The sequence below is a fragment of the Manacus vitellinus genome, unplaced genomic scaffold, assembly GCF_001715985.3.
Source record: "Manacus vitellinus isolate BGI_N305 unplaced genomic scaffold, ASM171598v3 scaffold_46_pilon, whole genome shotgun sequence".
NCBI classification, from domain to species: Eukaryota; Metazoa; Chordata; class Aves; order Passeriformes; family Pipridae; genus Manacus; species Manacus vitellinus.
Genome location: NW_021940578.1, coordinates 3,634,807 through 3,656,114, shown reverse-complemented (window position 1 = coordinate 3,656,114; position 21,308 = coordinate 3,634,807). Strand labels below are relative to the sequence as shown.

Sequence of the window (21,308 nt, the reverse complement as noted above, 5' to 3'; positions counted from 1 at the left end):
CTAGAAACAAAAAAAGGCAGAAAACCACTGTCACAATTAGGTTTCTCAAGCAGCCCTGTTTCTCTAACAGTAAAATGACCTGAGTGCAGAGGAATCTCCTGCCTGTGTGCCATCCCATGGGTTCACGTCAGGACCCATCAGGAGGGAGCTCGTGACACGCCAGGTTCAGCAGGAAGGTGGAACCTGCACCCAACCTCACATGCCCCTGGGTAAGACTGCACGCCCCAGTGCACCCTATGCCTGCTGCTCCAATTATCCTCCTGCAGCTGAACAGGGAGAAAAAACAGAAGCCCCCAGTTGAGCAGCAAGCTGTAAGTCACTGCCAGCTCACCCTCTCACAAATACTGACTCCAGTCAGTGGGTGTTGACAACAGACATTTAACACGTGGCTTGAACGACCACATGCCCACAAGGAAAAGGCTTAATGAGGGCTAAAAAAGAGTAATAATGAAAAATTCATCCATCTGCAAGATGGGCAAAAGGATAGGCACAGGTCTGACCCTGAATAAACACAGAAACCTCTCATGGTTCAATCAGAGTTTAAAAAGAAAGGCCCCAACGAGCTACTTTTATGACTGTTTCTGACAAGTCCTGCTCAGTTAATGTTTCCTCTATTTACAGTTTCTTCCTCTGTTACAAATGGGCTTGACCTGATTATAAGACTGCAGACTCTCTTTCAGAGACTTTAACTCATCAGATGGCCACTCCCAGAAGGCTGAGACGTTATTGCCAATTCTCACTTCAATGAACAAAGTGAGAAGCCACCAGAAATACTCCAACTACTAAGTAAGCAGAAGTAAATAGGAATTCAGGCAAAACAATTTCACCTGAATGGCAGCACCCTGAGAACAGAGAGACACCATTTTCCCAAGTCTTCAGGCATTCCCCTCTTACCATTCACCAAGTGCTTCCAAGCAGCGCATCCGTCCCAGCATCAGCTCGGGATCATCTTTGTTGGTGTCCATCTTCTTATCATAGGCCACCAGAGCATCTTCCCATTCATGAAGCTTTTCATACCAGGTAGCTTGAATTTCCTAAGGGAGTGGGAAAAAAAAAATCAGATTCTGTATTAATTACCACAGCTCTTCCTGAAAAATCTGTGTCTGTGGTGGTCACTTCACGCTTTTTTCATCCTACATATCCTCATGGACTTCTGTAAGACAGAGAAAACACCTGAGCTAGTCTGAAAACAGGGATCCTGGCATTGCTCCCCTTGCACAAAATGAGTTGAGGTTTACCAGAGGGATCAGTCCAACATCATCCACCTATTCAGTGCCACTGAAATACCAGCTCAGTAGCTGGTGCTTTTGGTTTTGGAGAAGTGGAGTGAGTGGAATAGGGAAAACGGTAAATCCATAACATATTCCACTTCCCATTGTTGTACATGCTTGCATTTAAACAAGAAAAACAGTCCTGTGTTCAGGAATGGAGTGACCAACTGGAAAAAACCTCCAAACTGTGCATCTGGCTACTGCTGGGCAGTTATTGAATAGAGCAGGCAGTGTGAAGTTGGGGTCTAATCACACCCCTCACAAGGGAAGGCTGTGGTTTGTAACAAAGCCTTTAAAAGAAAGCCAAGCAGTGATCCTCATCAGCTGCACAAACTTTTCTTCAGTCTTTGTTTCTAGATTTTGTTTCCAATTTTCAAGAAAACAAAATGCCTTGATATATTTTCCATACTTTTGCTCTGCCAGTGTTTTTTCTGCTCAGCCTTTGGCAGCTCCTGTCTTGACACAGGCTGCAGAACAGATTCTTTTCCCAGCCCCGTGGGCAGGGTCACTATAAACCATGCCCTGCATGCCAGGTCTTCCTCTCAGCCCTTTAACTTCTCAGCTAAGTCATATTTCAATTAAGTTCCTGAAAGCAGAGCTCACAGCTCCTCTTAATTTCTTTTCACTGCCTATTCTGGCAAACTCTGTGCTTTGAACTGCATTTATGGCTAGAACTATATTACTGCTAAAGAGTGAAGTCAGAATTAGGTAATACAGAACTTTGCTCAACCCACCCAAGGAATTATAAGAAGCTGCAAAGATGTTCTGAAGTCTGTACTTCTCCCAGAAAGGATCTATTTTCCAGTCTAGGTCAAAACCATACATAATTCTACACCAAATGAATTCCACCATCCTGTGCTTAACGTGTTCCCAGTTTTTAGTGGATCCTATTGAAAGGGGCTGGTCTGCTGTGCTTCCAGGGCTGCCTCCTTTTTCCCAATAACCCTAAGACACTGCAACAATTATCACTGCAAAATCATCTTTTTACCAGCAGAACTGGCAGGAGAGCATAAATGGTTTAGCCCCTGAACACTAAGCTTATAAAAAAAAAGAAGAAGAAAGAAAAAAAGGTAAATCATGCAGAGAAAGACAGAACAAATACAGAATGGGGGTATTTGATTTCTGTGAGCAGTCTAAATTTTAAGAGACTGGCTAAGCTGCCATTCCAAATAATATCTGAGAACACTCATGTGCCTCCTGGATGAGATGCTAGAGGCATGACTCCCATTAAATCCTTACCTGGAAGGTGCTGATGCAGTTACTCAAATCCTTCAACCTTAGAACAGGAACTTTCTGCCTCCCTTCCCAGCTAATCCTAAATAAAATGACTTATGTTGTCAAGCTGTTAGTTGCTCACAGCTGCATTTAGTATCAGTGATAGCTGCTAAATTCTCCTCCAAATCAGGTTGTTCCAGCCCTCCCTGTGCCCAGCATTTGCTGGGAAGTACCCATGTACATCCCCGTGGGCAGCAAGGCCCTTCACTGGGGACAGAACCCCAGTGTGACTGATGGAATAAACACACCACCATCCACAAAAAACCACACTACAGAAACCAGGGAAACACAGGACACGAAGAGAAGAGCTCTCTGGCAGGACTCACCAGCTCCCCAAAGTGCTTCATGGCATATTCCAGCACCCCAGCAGCTGCCTCTGGCTGTTGGAGTTTGTTGTTAATGCTGAAAGGGTAGGAAAAGAAAGATCATTTAACACAGCTGGCAACTATTAGGGACTGGTATGAGCTTCTACTTGGTAATACCAAGCTCTATCATTTAGAAATACCAATGGAACACCCTCCTTTTTTAAAGCTTCCAAGTGAACAATTAAACTACATAAGGCACATGATGATTATGTATTTGCAAAACAATAGGTGCACACATTTTCTCTGCACATATTCTCAAGACTTGTTACACAAAGCAGTGATGGTATATGATTATCAGTTCTAAATAACAGCCTGCATGGGGAGAAGAACATTTGACAATAGTTTGAAAGGCATAATTTCTCAAACAGCTGCATTTAAGAGCTTTACAGTGCTGATTTTTTCCCCTCCTTTCTCTTAAACAGACCACCAACTCCTTTAAAAATCAGAATAGAGATCCAGGAAACAGCCTACATCATTAAAACAGCTGACAAACGTCACCAGGAAAACACATAAAAAGCATGCAACCCTAATTTCAGTTTCACATTTCACACAGAGTCCCTGCACTGGTATTTAACCAGCACTGGTGCTTTTCTTCTGCTGGTTTTCAAGAACACACCAGAAACTGCTGCCATCACAACCAGCCTGCCCCAGTGAGGCACCTTGCTTTGCAAGGGCAGCTGAATTTTAGGAAGCACAGCAAACAGGCCACTCTGGAGCCCGGGGACAGCAACTGGACTCTCCAGTCCAGCAACACGATGTACAGCTGTTCACTTAAATCATTTCTGTTTCACTTTGGTTTTCTGATCTCACTATCAGAAATCAGGTGCTTGGTGAGCAGCCCTCCTGCTAAACCCTGATTTAATGAGGAAATTAACTTTTTATTAAGCTTCTGCTATTTTATAAAGCTTATTTATGAGCAGCCTCTGGCTCATTGCTCTCCTCTTTCCCCTGGAAGAGGAGAACAAGAAGTGCAAGTTGTTCAAAGCAACATGACAACACCTGAGCACCTACAACAACACACCCCCACAGCCCAACATTAGCACTATTTAATGCTTGGGATGGAAGCATCATCATTAACAAAATGAAATACAGCAACAGAGAACAGTGCAAAGAGATTTTCAATGGTCTTTGAATATGACTGCAGGCACAGGCAGCTTTCAGAAATGCCCCTTCTTGCCTGCCACCATCAGAATATCTGCATGATTTCCCCCCTATGAGAGGCCTGTTGATCAGTAAGAGACAAGCAAACCTACAGTATTAAAGGGGGTGATAAACAGATTTCAAAAAGGGAAAAATTTTCAAATGAGTGCTACATTTCTTATGCCTGTGGAAGCTTCCTTTCGTGCCAACTAAGGGATCAAGCTTCAAGACATACTCTGGATACCTGGGAATGTCAAGTAAAATACTCTTGGAAACAGGAGCTCAGAGTGGTTGAGCTGAAATCATGTTTAGCCAGACTAAGAACACACCCCAACCACGGCTGGAGATGACAGCACCCAGCAATGGGAAGCACCTGAAATACACCCATGGCTGTTTTTCAGCAGGACAGTCAAAGCTCCTGCTCCCTCCACGCTTCCCAAGGGAAAGCCAGGCAGCAGTGCCTCATAAAAGTGATAAATGGCTGTCACCTCTCATACCCCGGTGATTTAAAGAGCCACTGGCAGACACATCACTTCCAGCACGTCAGGCAGTTAATTACTTCCAAGTTATCTTTCTTGTCAACACTTCCTGACCAAATTGGCCATTATCTTTCATTCTTTGACAATTAGCACTGCTCTTCTGCTGCTGCTCCCCGGTGCACTCAATTACTCCTTTTGTTTCTTACTTTCTTGGCTGCTCACAGTAGAATTAAGTGTTTCAAATCTTTTTATGGTTGGGTTTAAGCAAAGGGAAGGGAGAGATGGGGAGGACAAGGAGAAAGACTTTGATGTAGAAGAAGACACAGCAGTAGATTCAATACCTTGTTGCTGTTAATAATCATAAATTACTCTCCCTAACAAATGATCCAGCAACACAGTGAGCAATGAGAGGTAATTTTGTGACTGGGACATCTCCTGGTAGCTGCTTTTCCCTGTGTTGAGGATCATTTCTGCCAAAGCAGTGAATGCTGTGGTTCCCCCCTCCCAGCCCATTTGGGATATACACTATTTTAATCTGGTACATTCAAAAGACACATTTAGAAATTATGACATTCTGTGCTTCCCTTCCCCTTCCTTCCATGAAGGCACTGCCCTTCTCCCTGCAGACCTGCTGAGGTCTGTGCTCAGGCAGGATCTTCCCAAATTTCATAACACCCCTGAAAGCACCACAGAGCTGTTTTCTAGTTACCATGCTGGAGACTGAACAGCATGAAAAACACTGCAGAAAAGCATCCAGGCACACAGAAAAGGCCCCCAGGGCTGATATTCCAGCCAGGCAGAGTTGCCAGGGGGTTTTAGTCACAGTGTTGCTGCTGGAAATGGGGGCAGTTTACTGGATCAGAATCAAGGGGATAGATTTCTCCTTGCATCTGCAAAAAGATAACTACAGAATCTTTCTGGATTAAAGGAGAAGGTGGGGAAACATCTCTCAAGATAGAAACAATGCTGTTGGCTGACTTGCCAGACAGTAACTTGAGTCTGTTTACTGGGAGATGTCCTTGCAATTTTCCCTAGTTTAGGATAAAATTAAGTTTAATATTAAAGGAGAAGATCAATTGTTCTCCATATCCACTGAGGGTAGAAACATATTCAACAGTTCATTTTTGTTTAGAACCTAAAAATGCCTTCCACCATCCCCTACTTTACTCAAAGGCTTGGTAGAAGGGAATAGAAGAACATCACTGTACCTCCTTTCTGGGGAGAGGTTTGGTGGGACAGAAGTTACACGTCACTGAATACCTCAGTATTCAGCCTGGGCTGGGCTGCCAGAGCCTTCCAGCACTGCTGCTCCAGGGAAATATTGCAAAATTATAGATTTTAAATGCCAGTGTACATTCCTAAAATATTCTGAAACTACCTCAAGACACAGCTGTCTCATGTTTGCAGGCCAGACTATTAAAATGGGAGACCACAGGAACAACAAGATTTCCCAAGTCACATCAACTAGACTCTGATATACTTTGAACTAATGCACTAATTTCTGTTTAATACCATCACTTCATTCCACATTTTAGTCAATTAACAAAGTGATTACAAAAACCAACAGAAGATCCTTAGACTTTCCTTCAAAATGAAGACAAATCAGTTGCAAAAGTGATTCCTATCACTAAGGTTTGCTCTGAGTCTGGCCCACCTGGACTCACTGCATAATTCCATAGTGCAGTGGAATTCAGATTGCTGTCAATCACAATGACAAAAGCAGTAATTCCTATATTCCAAGTGCACAATGTTGCAGCTGGATAAGGAAATGAGACTGGCACAGAAAGTTTTTTGAGAAGACAGTTAAACCCAAGATTACAGATATTTCCCCCCCTGTTTATTAAGCAATATCTGCACTTTAGCCAGAATAATGTCCAATCCCCACCTATTTGTAGAACTTGATCATGATGAGGAGGATATTAAAAAGTGACAAGCCTCCTGAAGAAAAACATTTTCCAATTACTGTCATTCTATCCCTACAAAAGGTGACTACCCTTGGCAAACTCCCTAATATAAAACCCTTGGTCAAAAATCTTAAATGTTCAAACTTTATTAGTAGTGAAAGGCTACATAAACCTACTGTTTGATGATTAAGATATCAAAATATCCCACATGTACAAACAACTAAAATGCAGCACACTGAGCTGGAATCACAAAAGAGAAGAATATTTAAGAGAAATATATTCCTATTGCTTGTATATTTTAAAGGCTATTTAAACAGAAATCAGACATGAACTGGGAATGAAAACCAACTTTATTGTCTTCAGTGTGAAGAGAGCTCAAATGAGGGACTTTCCTCCTCGACAAACCCCAGCCTTAAATGTATAATGTTTACTAAAAATATTCTCTTTTATAGATCCCTGGGAGCTTTACAGTCTTCCATTATCTTTGACATTGACAATATTCTCTATCACTCAAAATATATTAAATTTTCAAGAATTCAGACAGAAGAGACTCTCCCCATCTTCTCATAAAAATTTAACCCCCCTTTTTTTAAAACAGAGCCTTTTCAGGAGGCAACACACACATTTCCCATTGCCAAAATGCATCTCATAACTTGATAGAGAAACCTCATTTTTGCTATAAAGCAGCTTGACCACAGAGTCTGAAAAAAAGGAAGAGTTTGTCTTCTTGTTTAGTCTCCCCAAGCTTGCTTAAAAAGATGCTCCATGTGACAGATTTTACCAAGCTAAGTCAAGCCTGTTTTCCTTTCTGAAGAAGTGCTGGAGCTGCTTCTGGGGTTGGAGGTGGAAGGCACTGCTGCTTTGTGGAGACTTGGGGGAACAGATAATCCTCTGGCAAAAGGAATTGGCTTTGCTGGCCAGTTTCCCCAGTTCTACAGTTTATTTGTGCTCAGGCATCCCTGGGTCCTTGATTCAGCAAACCTCAGAAAACAACCCCAAAACAGCTCAAAAAACCAACACGTGTCCATTGTGCCACTAAAAACTATCCCCAGGCTGGGAACAAATACATTTGAGAAACCAACACCAGGAAAGAGCTGTTTTCCATACAGGGTTGTGATGATTGAGGGCTTCCAGGCCAGAGCAGCCCTTCAGCTTCCAGCAAGGACACACCACATTGCTAAGAGGCTTTAAAACCTGCCAGACTCCCTATCTTGATATAAATGCTTGCAAATCAAATAAAAGCATTCATCAGCTTTGAAAGAAAAAGCAGTGAAAACCACAACAGTAAAATTTCTAGCCAGTCCTTGCTGCTCAGGCTGCAGAAGGTTTTGCACCAGCTATTTTTTATTAATAAGGAAAAATAAAATTGCCAAGGAAGACACTTAGCAGAAAAAGGTGAAACACAGAGTCAGACTTTGTGTATTGATCATGCAAATAGTGGATGTGTTAAATAAAAAAGAAATCACAGGTGACTGCAGGAAGTATGAGGGTTTTGTTTCTCATCAGACCCTCTCCCTTGTTCCACCTGTTCCCCTGTAACTTCAGAGGTTTCCAGTGCAGTCCTGACTGTAAAGCTGTAAATGCTGGAGCATTTATGAGCATCTCCAAAGCCAGGGGTGAACAGTTTCCCACTTCCTGGGAGGGAAAAGTGGTATTTCAGAGCTCTGACCAAGTGTGGACTCCAGTGACCTGCCAGCAGAGAGCTGATGGGAGCCTTTGCCATCTCAGCAAGCACCAGGAATTCCAGATTCGAAGCATTTGCCGGATGCATATTAAGGGTTTTGCAATGACTGGCTACCAAATAAATAGCCACAGGGCACTGAGCTTTTCTTCTTGTCTCAGCTTTGCATGCACCTGCCAGAACAGCTTCCCAGAGCAGGCAGTCATTCAAACCCACCTCTGACTTAATCTGCCCCTCCAGGGACAGGAGATAACTGCTTCTGATCAAGTAATACTCATAAACTTGAATTCAGTAACATCAACCAACGTTATAAACATATGGCACATACAAACTGAAACCATGTTTAGCCTCAATTCTTCCCAACCACTTCAAACCTACATCATAAACAGAGTCAAAAAGGGGCTGCATCGTTTTCTTGACTTTAGGACCTCATCTTTTTAACTTCCATGTAGCAGAATATTCCCACATACAAAATATAACAGGGCAAAACCAGGGTGTTGAGATTTCAGACCAAATGATACTTGATTTCTCCATCACCACTGGGGGGAAAGGAAAAAACAGGACTAGGACCCATTCAGTAATTATGGAACTAGTTTCTCCCTAGCTATGCTTCAAACTACACCTCTGTCCAAAATATGACAGGATCCTGAATTCAAGTTGAAAGACAACCAGTACAGAACAGTGGAACAGCTTTTGTCAGCTTCTACAGCTGATCTAACCTGGCAGTGACCACCATCAGGAGCTATTGCTGCCTAAGTGACCAGGGAACTGGGAGAGACTCATCTTTCAAATACTTATAAAGAAGTCAAATTCCACTAAGGCTGAGGTTTCTGCCAAAAGATGTCTCTGCCCAAATCTCTCTTAATGCTTCCTCAAAAGCAAGGACAGATGGGAAGAATTGTGCTCTTTTCCATTCCTGCATAATGTGTCTGTTGTCACACCCTTACACAGAACAAAGTATTATCTCTTTTTAAACAGGTAAATCAAAGTACCAGAAGAAAGATGGCTTACATTGGGATATACAAATTAGAGGCTGGATCCCAAATAAAACCCCAGCTGTCTCATTTGCAATTAAATACTACCATTTAGAGAAGGGATTTGAAGGCCTTTCTGCACTGTTTTGTAACATTTGTGTGTAACTTTAGAGTTTGGCTGAATCTTAGATCCTTCCAAAATTTGTATAAAGTGGCTCCCCTCTTCCCCATCTGCCCAAGACAGAGGAGTTATGCTGAGTGGGAGCAGGAGCAGAATGGGCTGGAGTCCTGTGTAACACAATGGGGGTGTTAGCAGGGTGGCTTTTTGGGGCAGGGAAGCCAGAGTCTGGCCTGTCCTATTCTTTGTTCCAACCTTGACAAAAACACATTTCTCATCACAGGAAGCCGGAGAAGAATTTGCCCCTGGGAATGACAGAAGCTCCAGCTGGAAGAGGGCTCAGACAGGATTAGAGGCAGAACAAAAAGGTCAGGCTTTCATCCATGTGCAGTGGCACTTTCTGGTCTGATGTATAAAAAGCAATTTTGCTATGGAAGGTTTCTGGAATGTCCACAGCAAAACTTGACTGAAGCCTGTGCTCTGCTGTGGAGGTGCCCTTGGTGCTTTAACCACATTGTACCTGCACACCTCTGGCAATATCTCAGGTCCCCAGTCCCACAGAGCAGCCTCAGCAGCTGACAGGACAGATGCAGTGGTTCTGCCTGGAGCACAGCACACAGGAGTCACCACCACACAGCTCCAGACACCCACACTGCCTGTGCGGAGATCACTGACCTCCTCCAAAAGATCCCCTCTCCCTTCTCTATGAAAATTCAGGTTTAGGAAACATCTGTATTCACATTCCACCCCTGCAGTGCTTTGATGCCTTCATCCCCCTGAATCCTTGCACCCTTGTGGGTCTGTTCTGCAGAAAAACTATTACCAGCTGTGGTGCAAATCAGAGGCAGCAAGAAAGCATCAAGCAACAACTGTATCAAAGCTGAGGAGGAGAGAAACTGCATCAAGAAACTGTGCTTTCTATTTCTCTAAAAGCAGATGTCAGATCAGTAAGGCTTTTCCAATGGTTCCTAATCAAGCAGAAATCCTGCAGCCACTTTGGATCAGCAAAAAACACCCAGATGGGACAGTATGTGTCAGTTGGGTTTGTCCTGATGCCCTTTGTAAAAGGAGCAAGATTAGCTTTCTTTTGTTTTCTTGGACACCAAGAAGCTTTCACAGCATTTACCCCAGGAGCAGATACATGAGCCATTTCCACCTTCATTTCATCTTATTTCTGCCAGGTATAATCAGAAACTTTGCAGGGAGATGCAAGAACCCACATGTTGGGCAATGACAGAGCAGTGGCCAGGGGTGAAACACCTTCTCCCTCAGGATCTAAGAACAAAGCCTGCAGACCTTTTGCAGAAGGTTGTCCCACTGCTGAAAAGGTTCTGCTTGGGGATCAGACTGCTATAATTAACTTTTGAACTGTTAAAAGATATAAAAGAGGAGAGGAAGTGGTTATCTCAGCCAGCTGATACTTGATCAATTCTCAATGTCTAAAGATTTACTTAAATCTACTCTTTTTGTAACTGTGGACATTTTAACTACCCATAGATTTTACTCTCAAAATCCTGTTAATAAACTGCCCTCCATAATAATGGAGTTAGATCACATTGGCTGTAAAAAACTCACCTCTTGTCAAGTTTTAGTAGACTTCCACTATTACCTAATGCCCTTTCACTTGCCCACTATGAATAAACAGAGTTTTAACTTACATATTTTGCAGATTTCTTTCCACCCTACCCTCAGATATCCCATCTCTAAAAAGAACAGCACTGAATTCTACAAAGTTAATAATGTAGAGACACCAGTGTACAGAGAGGGGGATTAGATGCTTAACTGATTAACTTGCTAAAATACTGTCTAAATTAAGAAATACTGCAAGCATAGAATTACCCCCTACAGTTTCTGGGGAATGCATTAGTAGGACTTGCAGCAGCCAGGGCTACCTCCTAGGGAGTTACCTTCCCTGAACTTGTATAAACTCATCCTGTTTGAACAGCCTTTTCACATTCTGGACCTCTACTGTTACTGAAGTGCCAGAACTAGTCACCAAGAGGGCTCCAATCCAACAGGCAATAATTGCTGGAAATTCTCCTCATTTCCTAGCCTTTTCCAACACCCCTTCAAGACACAACTGAGGGAATTCTCTCCTGCTCTCCCCAACTTTTCTTGGCTGAAACCTGTTCCAATTGCACCCTGTAAACACCTGATATGAACAGATGAACTGGGAGGGGCCAGCAAGCCCTTCACAGCTTCAGAGGGGTGGAGGTAAACAGAAAAATAGTATATAAGATGCTTTGAGACAGACTCCCAAAGTGCTCATCCGACAGGAGGGGTCTGAAAAAAAGCCACTTCTTCAGGCTCCACCTTCAGAGACTCCCTTCCCTGGAAGCAAGGAAGGTGCCAGGCTGCTGCAGGGGATTTCATACCTACCCCAGCTGCTCTCAGAGCGCGCTCAGCTGGAAGGTTTCTGCTGCTGTAAGCAAAAATGCCAGCGAGATCCACGGCTCAGCTGGCGTGGCTCTGCATTGTCACCGTGTCCGTGGCAACCGACCCGGCCCTGCTGCAGAGACCTCCCAAGAGGAGAACCCTCAGCAGCAACGGGAACGCTCAGCCCAAGGCGCCGGGCTGCTGCGAGGAGGTCAGGGAGCTCAAGCTGCAGGTGGCCAACCTGAGCAGGATGCTGCAGGAGCTGAGCAAGAAGCAGGAGGGGGACTGGGTGAACGTGGTCATGCAGGTGATGGAGCTGGAAGGCAGCACCAAGCAGATGGAGTCGCGGCTCATCGACGCCGAGAGCAAATACTCCGAGATGAACAACCAGATCGACATCATGCAGCTCCAGGCGGCCCAGACGGTCACACAGACGTCAGCTGGTAAGGAGGGAGTCCCCAGGCTCCCACAAACACCTCCTAACACACAGCTATGACCAGTGCCCACTGCCACTAACGTGACTAGCAGGGGGGCACGTTGAGTACGGCCGCTGGAAGCGCTCCTGGAGGCAGGGGGTCCTGAGAAAACCAGTGGTTTTATTTCTAGATTTGTTATCAGGGACTTGAGAAGCAGCGCATTTGTATGGCACAGAATTCAGCCTGATATTTCTGAGCACCACAGAACCAACAGTAAGAGAATTGGAGCTGGCTCTGCCAGGGAATGGCTCTGGTAGTAATATCCCCCGAGTTCACAGCGCTGACAGGGGACCAGAAGCTGTTAAAACAATTAGAAATGCTTTCCAAGACTTACTAAGGATCTGTAATTTTATCTTTATGACTATCTCTGAATCAGAACAAAAAAGAGTGATCCATTATTTGAATGATAATTCTCAAAAGTTCAAGGCTGTAGATGATGCAAGACACAAACTGTGATATAAGCCTAGCCAGAACACAGTTAAATTCTTCCAAATTCTCTTCCCTGAGGGGAAATTTCACTGCACACAGCAATTGCACAGGCCTGTACTAAATGTGGAATGCAGGTGCACTTTTAGGTCAGCTACCTGTTAAGCCACTTCTGGAAGAAAGAGTCCCCTTTGTTGACTTTTCTTTTAAAATTAAATTCACCACAAAGAGCTTAAAACTTCTTTAAAAAGACACTGTTGTTGTCTGGGACAACTGGGTTTGCCAAAAGAATTCATTCAGACTTTTTTTTCTTTTTTAACTTTAAGGAAAAACTTTGAAATCCATTTACTTAATTCTTCTTACAAAAAAGCTCCAGTTGGTCAGTTTTGACACATTGCTGTTTACAGTAGGTCTTAAAAAGAAAGTTACACCATAACAAATCATTTTGGAGCTGTAGAAAAAGTTTAGAAAAAAAAATACAGGAACACACAGCAGCAACTGGCCCAGCAGGTATTTAAGACAGCTGTGTCTCCCCTCACCAGGTAAGAGACACTTAGTGTGTACTAAAGTGAAAACTGTCAGACAGGATAAAGCTTTGCTTCAGCTCATTTATCCTCAGAATAGCTGTGCATTTTACCACCTTCAAGTCAGCTCCTGCACCAGGAGGAAAGGAACTTTGCACAGATGGACTGACTGCAGCTAAAAGGCACCTTCTCTGTCCCAGGCTCCAGTGCAGAACAAATATCTCTCACCAACAAGCTTGGTCAAGCACACAAAGCAGGCACCTGGCAGCAGGACTGGCCATTATTACATTGGATAAGTCTCCCAGCACAGACACACAATAGCAATGTGAAGAGAAAGCAGAGATGGCTCTTTGCACAGCAGAGGTTAATAAAAAAAAAAAAATCACAAAGTCCCAGTGCTACGATGTCTTTTTCCAATGCATACACTGCTCCAAACCAGAACATTTCAGGAAAACATTACACTTGTGGGAAGTCTTCCTCACTTAACTACTCCTTGCATTACACACTAAGCTTTACAGAAACCACCCTGACAGGAGAGGAGTTCTTGCTGTTCAGACTCTCACTTTCTGGTTCTGATTCAAGTAGATGCTGTCTATGACTGCTCATCCCTTTACCAGAGGAACTACCGAATTTCTGGGGTTTACAAGCTACCCCCCGATGAATTTTTGGGGATTCCAGATCTGGAGGTAAGGATCATAAGCACACAATGTATGTTATGTGTCTTTTCAAATATAATCTAGAAATACTTATCTACAGAGATGAAAAGAGCACACACTGAGTGAGGACACCCTGCACTTGCAATCAGCATCTTCCTTAGGCAAACCTCAAGGAAGGAAAGAGTGAACACTCAAGAGGGCAAATAGAAATAGGGAAAATTAATTTAATAATTTTTTGCCATGAGTTTTAAACAGAATAGAAATTTCTGCAAGTTGTGAAATCTGGAACAATGTCTTGTGTTAAGAGAATTGGACCTTCCCTAAGTTTACTGACAAGTAACCACTGTCTTTTTTTCCCTGTTCCAGGTGTTCTGTGACATGGAGACAGATGGAGGTGGCTGGACTATCATCCAAAGACGCAAAGTTGGTTTGACATCGTTCAACAGGGACTGGAAACAATACAAGGAAGGATTTGGAAATATTCGGGGAGACTTTTGGCTGGGAAATGAAAACATCTACCGGCTCTCCAGACGCCCCACTGTCCTGCGAGTGGAGCTGGAGGTAACTAATGAGCTCTTCATTTCAGCAGCAGCAGGTCTTTGCACAAAGTGAGTGCCCAGCAGCAGATCCCATCTCCTACCTCCGTAGAAGGCTCAAAGAATTTGCATGTTTTAATTACAGGAGGAGGAGGTAGGATCGACCCAGGGATACACTCAAGGACAAGGCAGATGTTCTCCACTGTGCAAAGTCAGTGGGACAACCTTCTACCAGCATATGGATTGTGTCTCCAGCAACATGTGGGGACCTAGGAAATCCTGCAGACAGAGATCAAACTGCTGACCACCTCAGATTTAAAAATCCAAAAAGAGATGCCCCACCAAGTTTTCAAGCCTTTGAGTCTTTTCCTTTTGCAGCACTTCCTTCTAGCCTGGGTGCAAGAGTTTGCCTTTTATTACCCTCAAACAATTTCTTCAGTCTGCTAAAGGCTTGGGTCTGGCTTAGACCAGTTTACAGCTGGTACAACAGCTTAGAGGGATGGGATGTGCATAAGCTGAAAGGCTTTTAGATACAAAGTCCCTGTTTCAGAGAGGAAAAAATATTACTTGAGGCAGCACTGAGACAAGGATGGTGAATGCAAGAGCTGCACATCAGGTTTCCTGGACACTGTTTAATACCAGGTGTAGATAAGACTTGGAAGGATCATGCTTTGCTCTGGAAAGTTCCTTTGCTCTGGCAAGTTCCTTTGCCTTAACAGAGCAGTTCCTGCAGCCTGAGGCAGAAAAAGTGTGTGTACATAACCATGGATGGTGGAGTCTTCTCATAACTGTTCTAACAGCACCAATTCCTTCTCCCCTGTTCTGTGGCAGGACTGGGAAGGCAACACACGTTATGCCCAGTACCAGCAGTTCACCCTGAGCAATGAGATCAACAGCTACCGGCTGTTTGTGGGGAACTACAGCGGGAACACCGGGAGAGACTCCCTGCGGTACCACAACAACACGGCCTTCAGCACGAAGGACAAGGACAACGACAAGTGTGTGGATGACTGTGCCCAGTTCCGCAAAGGTACAGCACACAAACACCTGCCTGTCCCCAGAGAACAGCCTGGGGCAGGTGTAGAGAGCCCAAAACGCCCTCTTTCCATGGTAACATCTGGGTGGCAAATCGAGGGAGAGGTGGTGAACTCTGGGATACACACTGATGTAGGATATCTGGCAGCTCAGGCTGAGCCAGACTGTGTTACAGACATCAGTACCTTCAAATGACCTGGTGTGTGCTCTCACCTGCACACACTGTTACCCAGCCACACTGTCTAAGCTGCTGATGCAATTCAGTGAGGCAGGAAGTTATTCCTGAAGATTTATCAGGTTCTTATTTTCTCCTATATTTTTTTGAGTTTTCAAGTTCTAGTATTAGGGACCTGTAATTATTCTTTTATATTACTATCCTACACCCATCTCCAGGTTCAACCTGACTTGTGGTCTTTATTCCTACCCTATTACAAGCCTCTAATGAGGTTATTCTCTTCATTCAATTTACTATCTTCATTTGAGTTCTGTCAAAGATAATTATCTTCACTGCATCTTGCCCTTTAATTTCCCCATTGTCTCCCACACAATATGCAGATAAAACTGTTGATATCAGTCTCAACAAATACTTGCAGAGTCCAGGACCTTTTGATACATCTTAAGATGCCCAAGCTAAGAAACCCAAATTCATTTCCTGCGCTGCCTCACTGAGTCAGAGATAGAAACACGTCAAGGAAATATTCCAAGAGGAACAAGCAACTAAATGAAAAGCTGCTGGACTAATTTGGCTATAGAACTGTAAAGCCTTTACGTGTTTAGAACCTATGTTAAATTTTGAATTTGCCTGCAACCTCAGCTACTACAAGCCTCTAATGATGTTACTCCATTCAATTTACTATCTTCATTTGAGTTCTGTCAAAGATAATTATCTTCACTGCATCTTGCCCTTTAATTTCCCCATTGTGTCTCACACAACACACAAATAAAACTTTTAAAAGCATTTAACCACTGGCCATAGGCTGCAGGGATTAAATGCTGCATTCTGCTCTCTCTCCTCCGGAAAGAGCAATAATTCTTATTATTAATACAGTTTTAAGTAAATGGCTCACCAGGAATGTATTCCTCTGTTTCCAAGGTGGCTACTGGTACAACTGCTGCACAGATTCCAACCTGAATGGGGTTTACTACCGAAAGGGAGAGCACACCAAGAACATGGATGGCATCACCTGGTACGGGTGGCACGGATCCACCTACTCCCTGAAGAGAGTCGAGATGAAGATCCGGCCGGAGGATTTCAAACCATAGAGGCAACCAGAGCTGGATTATGCAGCTCCACGGTGCCACTGCACAGAAGGTGGGCAATGGACAGCCAAGTAATTGTTCCTTTCATCTAATCCGAGCAACAGCCACGCCCTGGCCGTGCACACACCCCAACACCGCGCACGGCAAGCACCAGCCACAGCCACCAGTGTCAGCAGGGCTCACACCTTCTTCCTCCTCTTCAGGCTCTTTCCAAAGGGAAAAAATATTGTGTTAGAATAGGTTAGAACTGAATGCACTCATAGCACCTTCAGAAAACCTCTGGGTGTGTTTTCTCTAGCAGTGGGTTGCTTTAGTGTTATTAACTAGACGGGCAGGGACTGAAAAGCAAAAGCCTCCTTTGCTGCCTTTCCTTCAGTGTCCCGAGCCAGCACTGCTGAGTAACCCCTTCCAGGAGGGACCCAAACCACAAAATTACACACCCATTTCAAGCCAGAGGAATCAGAGGTGTCCCTGATGCACCTTTCTTTAGTGTATAGTAAGTGGCTTGCTTTCCTTTCCCACAGAGGAAAACCACAACGCTCCAAAATGTTGGATTGATTAGCATTGTCCAGGTTCTCTCCTGAAGTTTTACTGCCACCTCCTGCCTCAAATAATCCCCACAGAGGCCACGCCCAGCAGACAGTAACCCTGGAGAAGGATTTGTCCCTGGTGCTCTCTGATGTTTATTCCTATCCACACAGACCACCCGAAATGCTGATAAAGTAGAAAGCAACTTTCTGGGCTGCCACCAAATTACATTCAGGTTAGAACACAAACGTGCTGTGTGTCAGTAAGGCTAAGAGTGAACAGCAGGTGAGCCAAAAATGTCCAGACCCAGCTAAAAAAAACTCAACTCCAACACTTAAAATCACTGTATCCACGAGCAAAACATGAGTACACCACCAGAGAATCCCTAAGTGCCAAAGGTTACTCAAACATAAGGGAATGTTTGCTAGCACATCACACTAAGGAATATCAAAATCTATTCTGAACGCTAGCCCCACAGCAAGTTACCTAGAGATGCTATGTCAAAAATCAGCATGTTTCTCCCTTACATAACACAGTGTTAAAAATAAAAGTTGAAAGAGAATGAGACTCCTCCTGTAGCCCTACCATTGTTTGAATATGTTGGAAAAGATAGTTATCATTAATATATCTATTTTTATTCACCTTAAAGAGAGTTTGAATCTAATTTAAATTGTTCAGTCTTGTGTGAAATGAGAGCTCAAGGTGTCTTGGGAATTGCCTTACATGTGTTCAGCTATTCATACTGCAAATTTCAACTGTGTGGAACTATAGTTGGAACTATTTTAACTGTGGTCTTTAAAATGGATTTTTAAAGGTTTCTAAAAGTTTTTCATTTCCAATAAATTGTCTTTCATTTTTAATTCTGCTTTACGTCAGTTCTTTGCTCCTTAACCCGTTTTTTGGTACACAAAGAAACAGCTGCACGAGCAACTGACCAAGAAAGGAAATACACTGAATTCTGTATTTTCCTCAACAAAACAAGACAGGACAAAGGATGAGAGAATAAAAGAGGAGAAAAAAAGGGGAAATACAATTCCAGTGAAATAAGAGGGTGAAAAATTCACTGCATAAAGACAAAGCTAAGTTCTTGTTCAACCCAAATAAGTTTGTCTCAAATAGCAGAGTTAACATCTCTGTGATATGGAACAGTTTCACATTTTAAAACCTCTAGTTTAGTACCAAATCCTCTGCAGGTATTTTAGGCCAACATCTTTGTTGTTGACAAAGCTCAGGAAACAATACACTCTTGTTACAATATCTTCTATTTGACATATGAACAATGAGACCTATCTAAGCTAAATCAGCAGAATTTGATGAGAAATTTTAAGTAAGAATTTCAACTTTTCTGACTTATTTACATGTAGGTGTAAATAAAAATCTGTCTCATTTGACTTGCAGTCACTTCATTCCATTCCATATTGAGTTTGAAGGGTGAGGGGGGGAAATCAGAACCTTTTTCCTGCAAAACTTCCCAGGGCTTCTCTCCTAATTTTAACCACACTGTAGAAGAGCAGAACTCAGCAGTTACAAGTGCACATCTGCAAGCTAGTCAGTAAGCCCACAAAAAATCCTTGTGACAGTGAAATCCCAGGAATTGCCTAGATTAATCCTCATGGTGTCCTAAATCGTGGGCTACTACAAGAGCAGAAGTCTCATGAGTTGTGGTCCTACCTGATGAGAGACTCCAGAATGGCTGGGGTGGGACCCTTTTGAAATTCCAGCTCCTTGTAGTGAAGGGCCTTGGCATATGCTCTGCATTTGGCAGCTCTCTCCCCCAGGAGGACAATGCCATTGTCATCTCTCAAAGGCAGCGGGCCCTGGAAAGGAGCACAGGCATCAAAACCAGGATGAGTGTAACAAAGGAGTCATGAACTCTTCACATCCTTTCTACAGGTCAGCTACCAGGAGAAAAGAGTTGCCCAGCAGCATCTCTACCTTGTCACTGTGCTCCATGAACTCTGCCAGGTTCAGCAGTGTCTGAGTGACTTCTGCAATGTCCTGAGAAGTCAGGGCCAGCTCAATGCTTCGGATCAGCTCATCCTGCTGGTCTTCGTTCAGTTCAGACCAGCATGAAACAAAAGCAGCATTGAAGAGGTCTCTGAGGAGGGACACAAAGAGAGTGAGAGGTGGGGATTCACTATTCATGAGAAGAAGTCTGTTTGACAGTGGACCTGCCTTCTTATTCAGAGAAAGAGCTACAAAATGCACTTATATGTCTACCTGCAATAAACAGTGATTAGTTTTTATAAAGCTAATTTCTGTGAAACCTTCATTTAAAAAGCAGAGTAGGCTGGTATACTACAATAATAGAAATACTGTACTCTCGTGCTATTGGACTCCAAGTTTCTCCAGACATACAGGTAGCAAAAAAGCACTGCAGCTCATTCCACTCAGAGGTATTTTAATTCCCTCACAGTAGATCCTCAAAACTATTTCATACTCTGCTGTTTTTCCAGCTACACTTTTGTGCCTTATGCTATTTCTAGACTAATATGCAGAATTCCAGTGAAAGATTCTGTGCACACCGTGGAGCAGCCAACTGTGGAAATGAAATCAAGTTGCCAGCTCTTTGATTTGTCCCAAAGCAGGAACAATCTCTTATTTATGAAACCCAAGAGCTTCTAAATAACTTTCTTTTTCCCTTACAATTTCTGGCTTGCATTTGCCATTTCAAGTGAAATGGAAAAGGCAGAAATACTGTACCGAGCCATGGGATTATAGGCCTGAGCCAGGGCCCAACACGAGCGCAGGGACGGTGAGGAGGAATCTTTCAGCAGCTCCAAACTCAATCTCCTCAGCCATTCCAACCAGTCATCTTTGGAAACTCTTCTTGCTGCTCCCCAGGCCTGCAGGACAAAGGAAGACAATTCATCTATCAAACAAAGCACCATCCAGGAGCAGAAGAAATCCACCAGCAGGCAGCATTTCTGCTTTACAGCTCCAAACCACACGCTGAGAATCCCTTTTCAGTTCCCTGAAATCCATTACCTTTACACCAGATAATCCACAGTACTTCAGTCTCATTTCTAAGAAATCTTCCCTAAATGTATTCCTGCCATGACATGGCAAGTATTTAACATGAATAATCTTTTCTCTACAAAAATACATGAAGAGCTGAAGCCACTGTTGAAGCATCAGCTTAAAAATACTTAATGCGTTTAGAATTGCGTTTTTAAGTCCAGCATTTCCAAGCCAATCCATCCCACTACTCATCTGAGTGCTGCATGTATTTACTGTTCAGACTAGCCAGTGCTTAGCTATTAAGCTCTGGCTTCAAGACAATAAGACATAAAAGAAGCAAAACAAAGAATAAAAGAAAGGTAGAGGTTCCAAAATAGATGTCTCCAGTAACTTGAGATTATTCACTGTGATCTAGAAAGTCTTGTTCATACTTCACATAACAAGCAAGTGTCAAGATTACTTCACAGTCATTAATAGACTGATAGTTCAGGTGCTCCTATCCTTAAAGTTGCTCAGCACCTTCTAATTCTAAAAAGCCTCAGGCACTACTTTGACCTCAGTTTTGTACAGAACTGGCAATTGAAAAGCAATGTAAATAAAGGTAGATCAGATGCACTGAACAAACCCCTTCACTGTGACCCTTCAGCTCCTCCCTTCAGTAGCAAACTCACGCTATGAGGGCTCCAGTCTTACCTTCTGCAGGTTGATGGTGCTCACATGTAATTTCTTCATGGGACCTGTTTCCACAGGACCACTGGCCAAAGTTTCTCCCTGGTTGCTTCTCAACATCCGATGCTGATAAATCAGGGGATCCTCCTCTTCATCAGCCAGAGTGTAGCCCTGCAATACATGGCTTACAGTGAAGATACACCCACATACAAGAACAGATGATAAAGTCAGAGCATTCACAGCAAAACTTGGGAAGCAAACAACCGTGTTTCGTTATAAAGATTACACCTCATAAACCAGAGAACTCCAATGATATCCCTTTGCTATTCAAGGTAACTGTTAAGAACTCCTATTGCCAGCACAAAAAGCCAAAATAATACACCTTAAAACAAGCACTCTTGCCTATTTGAGTAAGCAGAGAACAGCAATGTGCTGCTTGCTGCACACTAATTAAATTGCACGCCAGGTACTGAGTTTTTGAAATGTGGGACATCCTGCAGAAAAAACTGTGATAACAAGGTCTCCTTAAGGCCTATAACTGTGAGAAAATAGGTTAAATCCACATGTATGAACTAACAAGAAAAAAATACTAATGACATTGGCTACAAGTCTAAGTTTTACCTAGGACTTGCTGTGATTTTTCTACAGGAAATA

General features: G+C 43.3%; 2 protein-coding genes across 3 annotated transcripts in view; one reads left to right on the top strand and one right to left on the bottom strand.

The window, feature by feature from the left end:
- MTOR (mechanistic target of rapamycin kinase) overlaps window positions 1-21,308 on the bottom strand; it is a 61,249-nt gene that overhangs the window by 24,094 nt on the left and 15,847 nt on the right. For both annotated transcript variants that reach the window (XM_018079471.3, XM_018079472.3), the window contains 6 exons: window positions 20,679-20,825; window positions 19,728-19,870; window positions 18,960-19,122; window positions 18,696-18,841; window positions 2,873-2,948; window positions 895-1,034 (listed from right to left, as the gene is read on the bottom strand). In XM_018079471.3, the coding sequence (XP_017934960.1) occupies window positions 895-1,034; window positions 2,873-2,948; window positions 18,696-18,841; window positions 18,960-19,122; window positions 19,728-19,870; window positions 20,679-20,825 (815 nt within the window). The remainder of the gene's footprint in view (window positions 1-894; window positions 1,035-2,872; window positions 2,949-18,695; window positions 18,842-18,959; window positions 19,123-19,727; window positions 19,871-20,678; window positions 20,826-21,308) is intronic.
- Window positions 11,569-16,885, top strand: ANGPTL7 (angiopoietin like 7). The gene is made up of 5 exons (XM_008928715.3): window positions 11,569-12,026; window positions 13,595-13,695; window positions 14,032-14,226; window positions 15,033-15,231; window positions 16,330-16,885. Exons 1-5 carry the CDS (start codon window positions 11,642-11,644, stop codon window positions 16,497-16,499), a joined length of 1,050 nt encoding a protein of 349 aa, XP_008926963.1. The 5' UTR covers window positions 11,569-11,641; the 3' UTR covers window positions 16,500-16,885.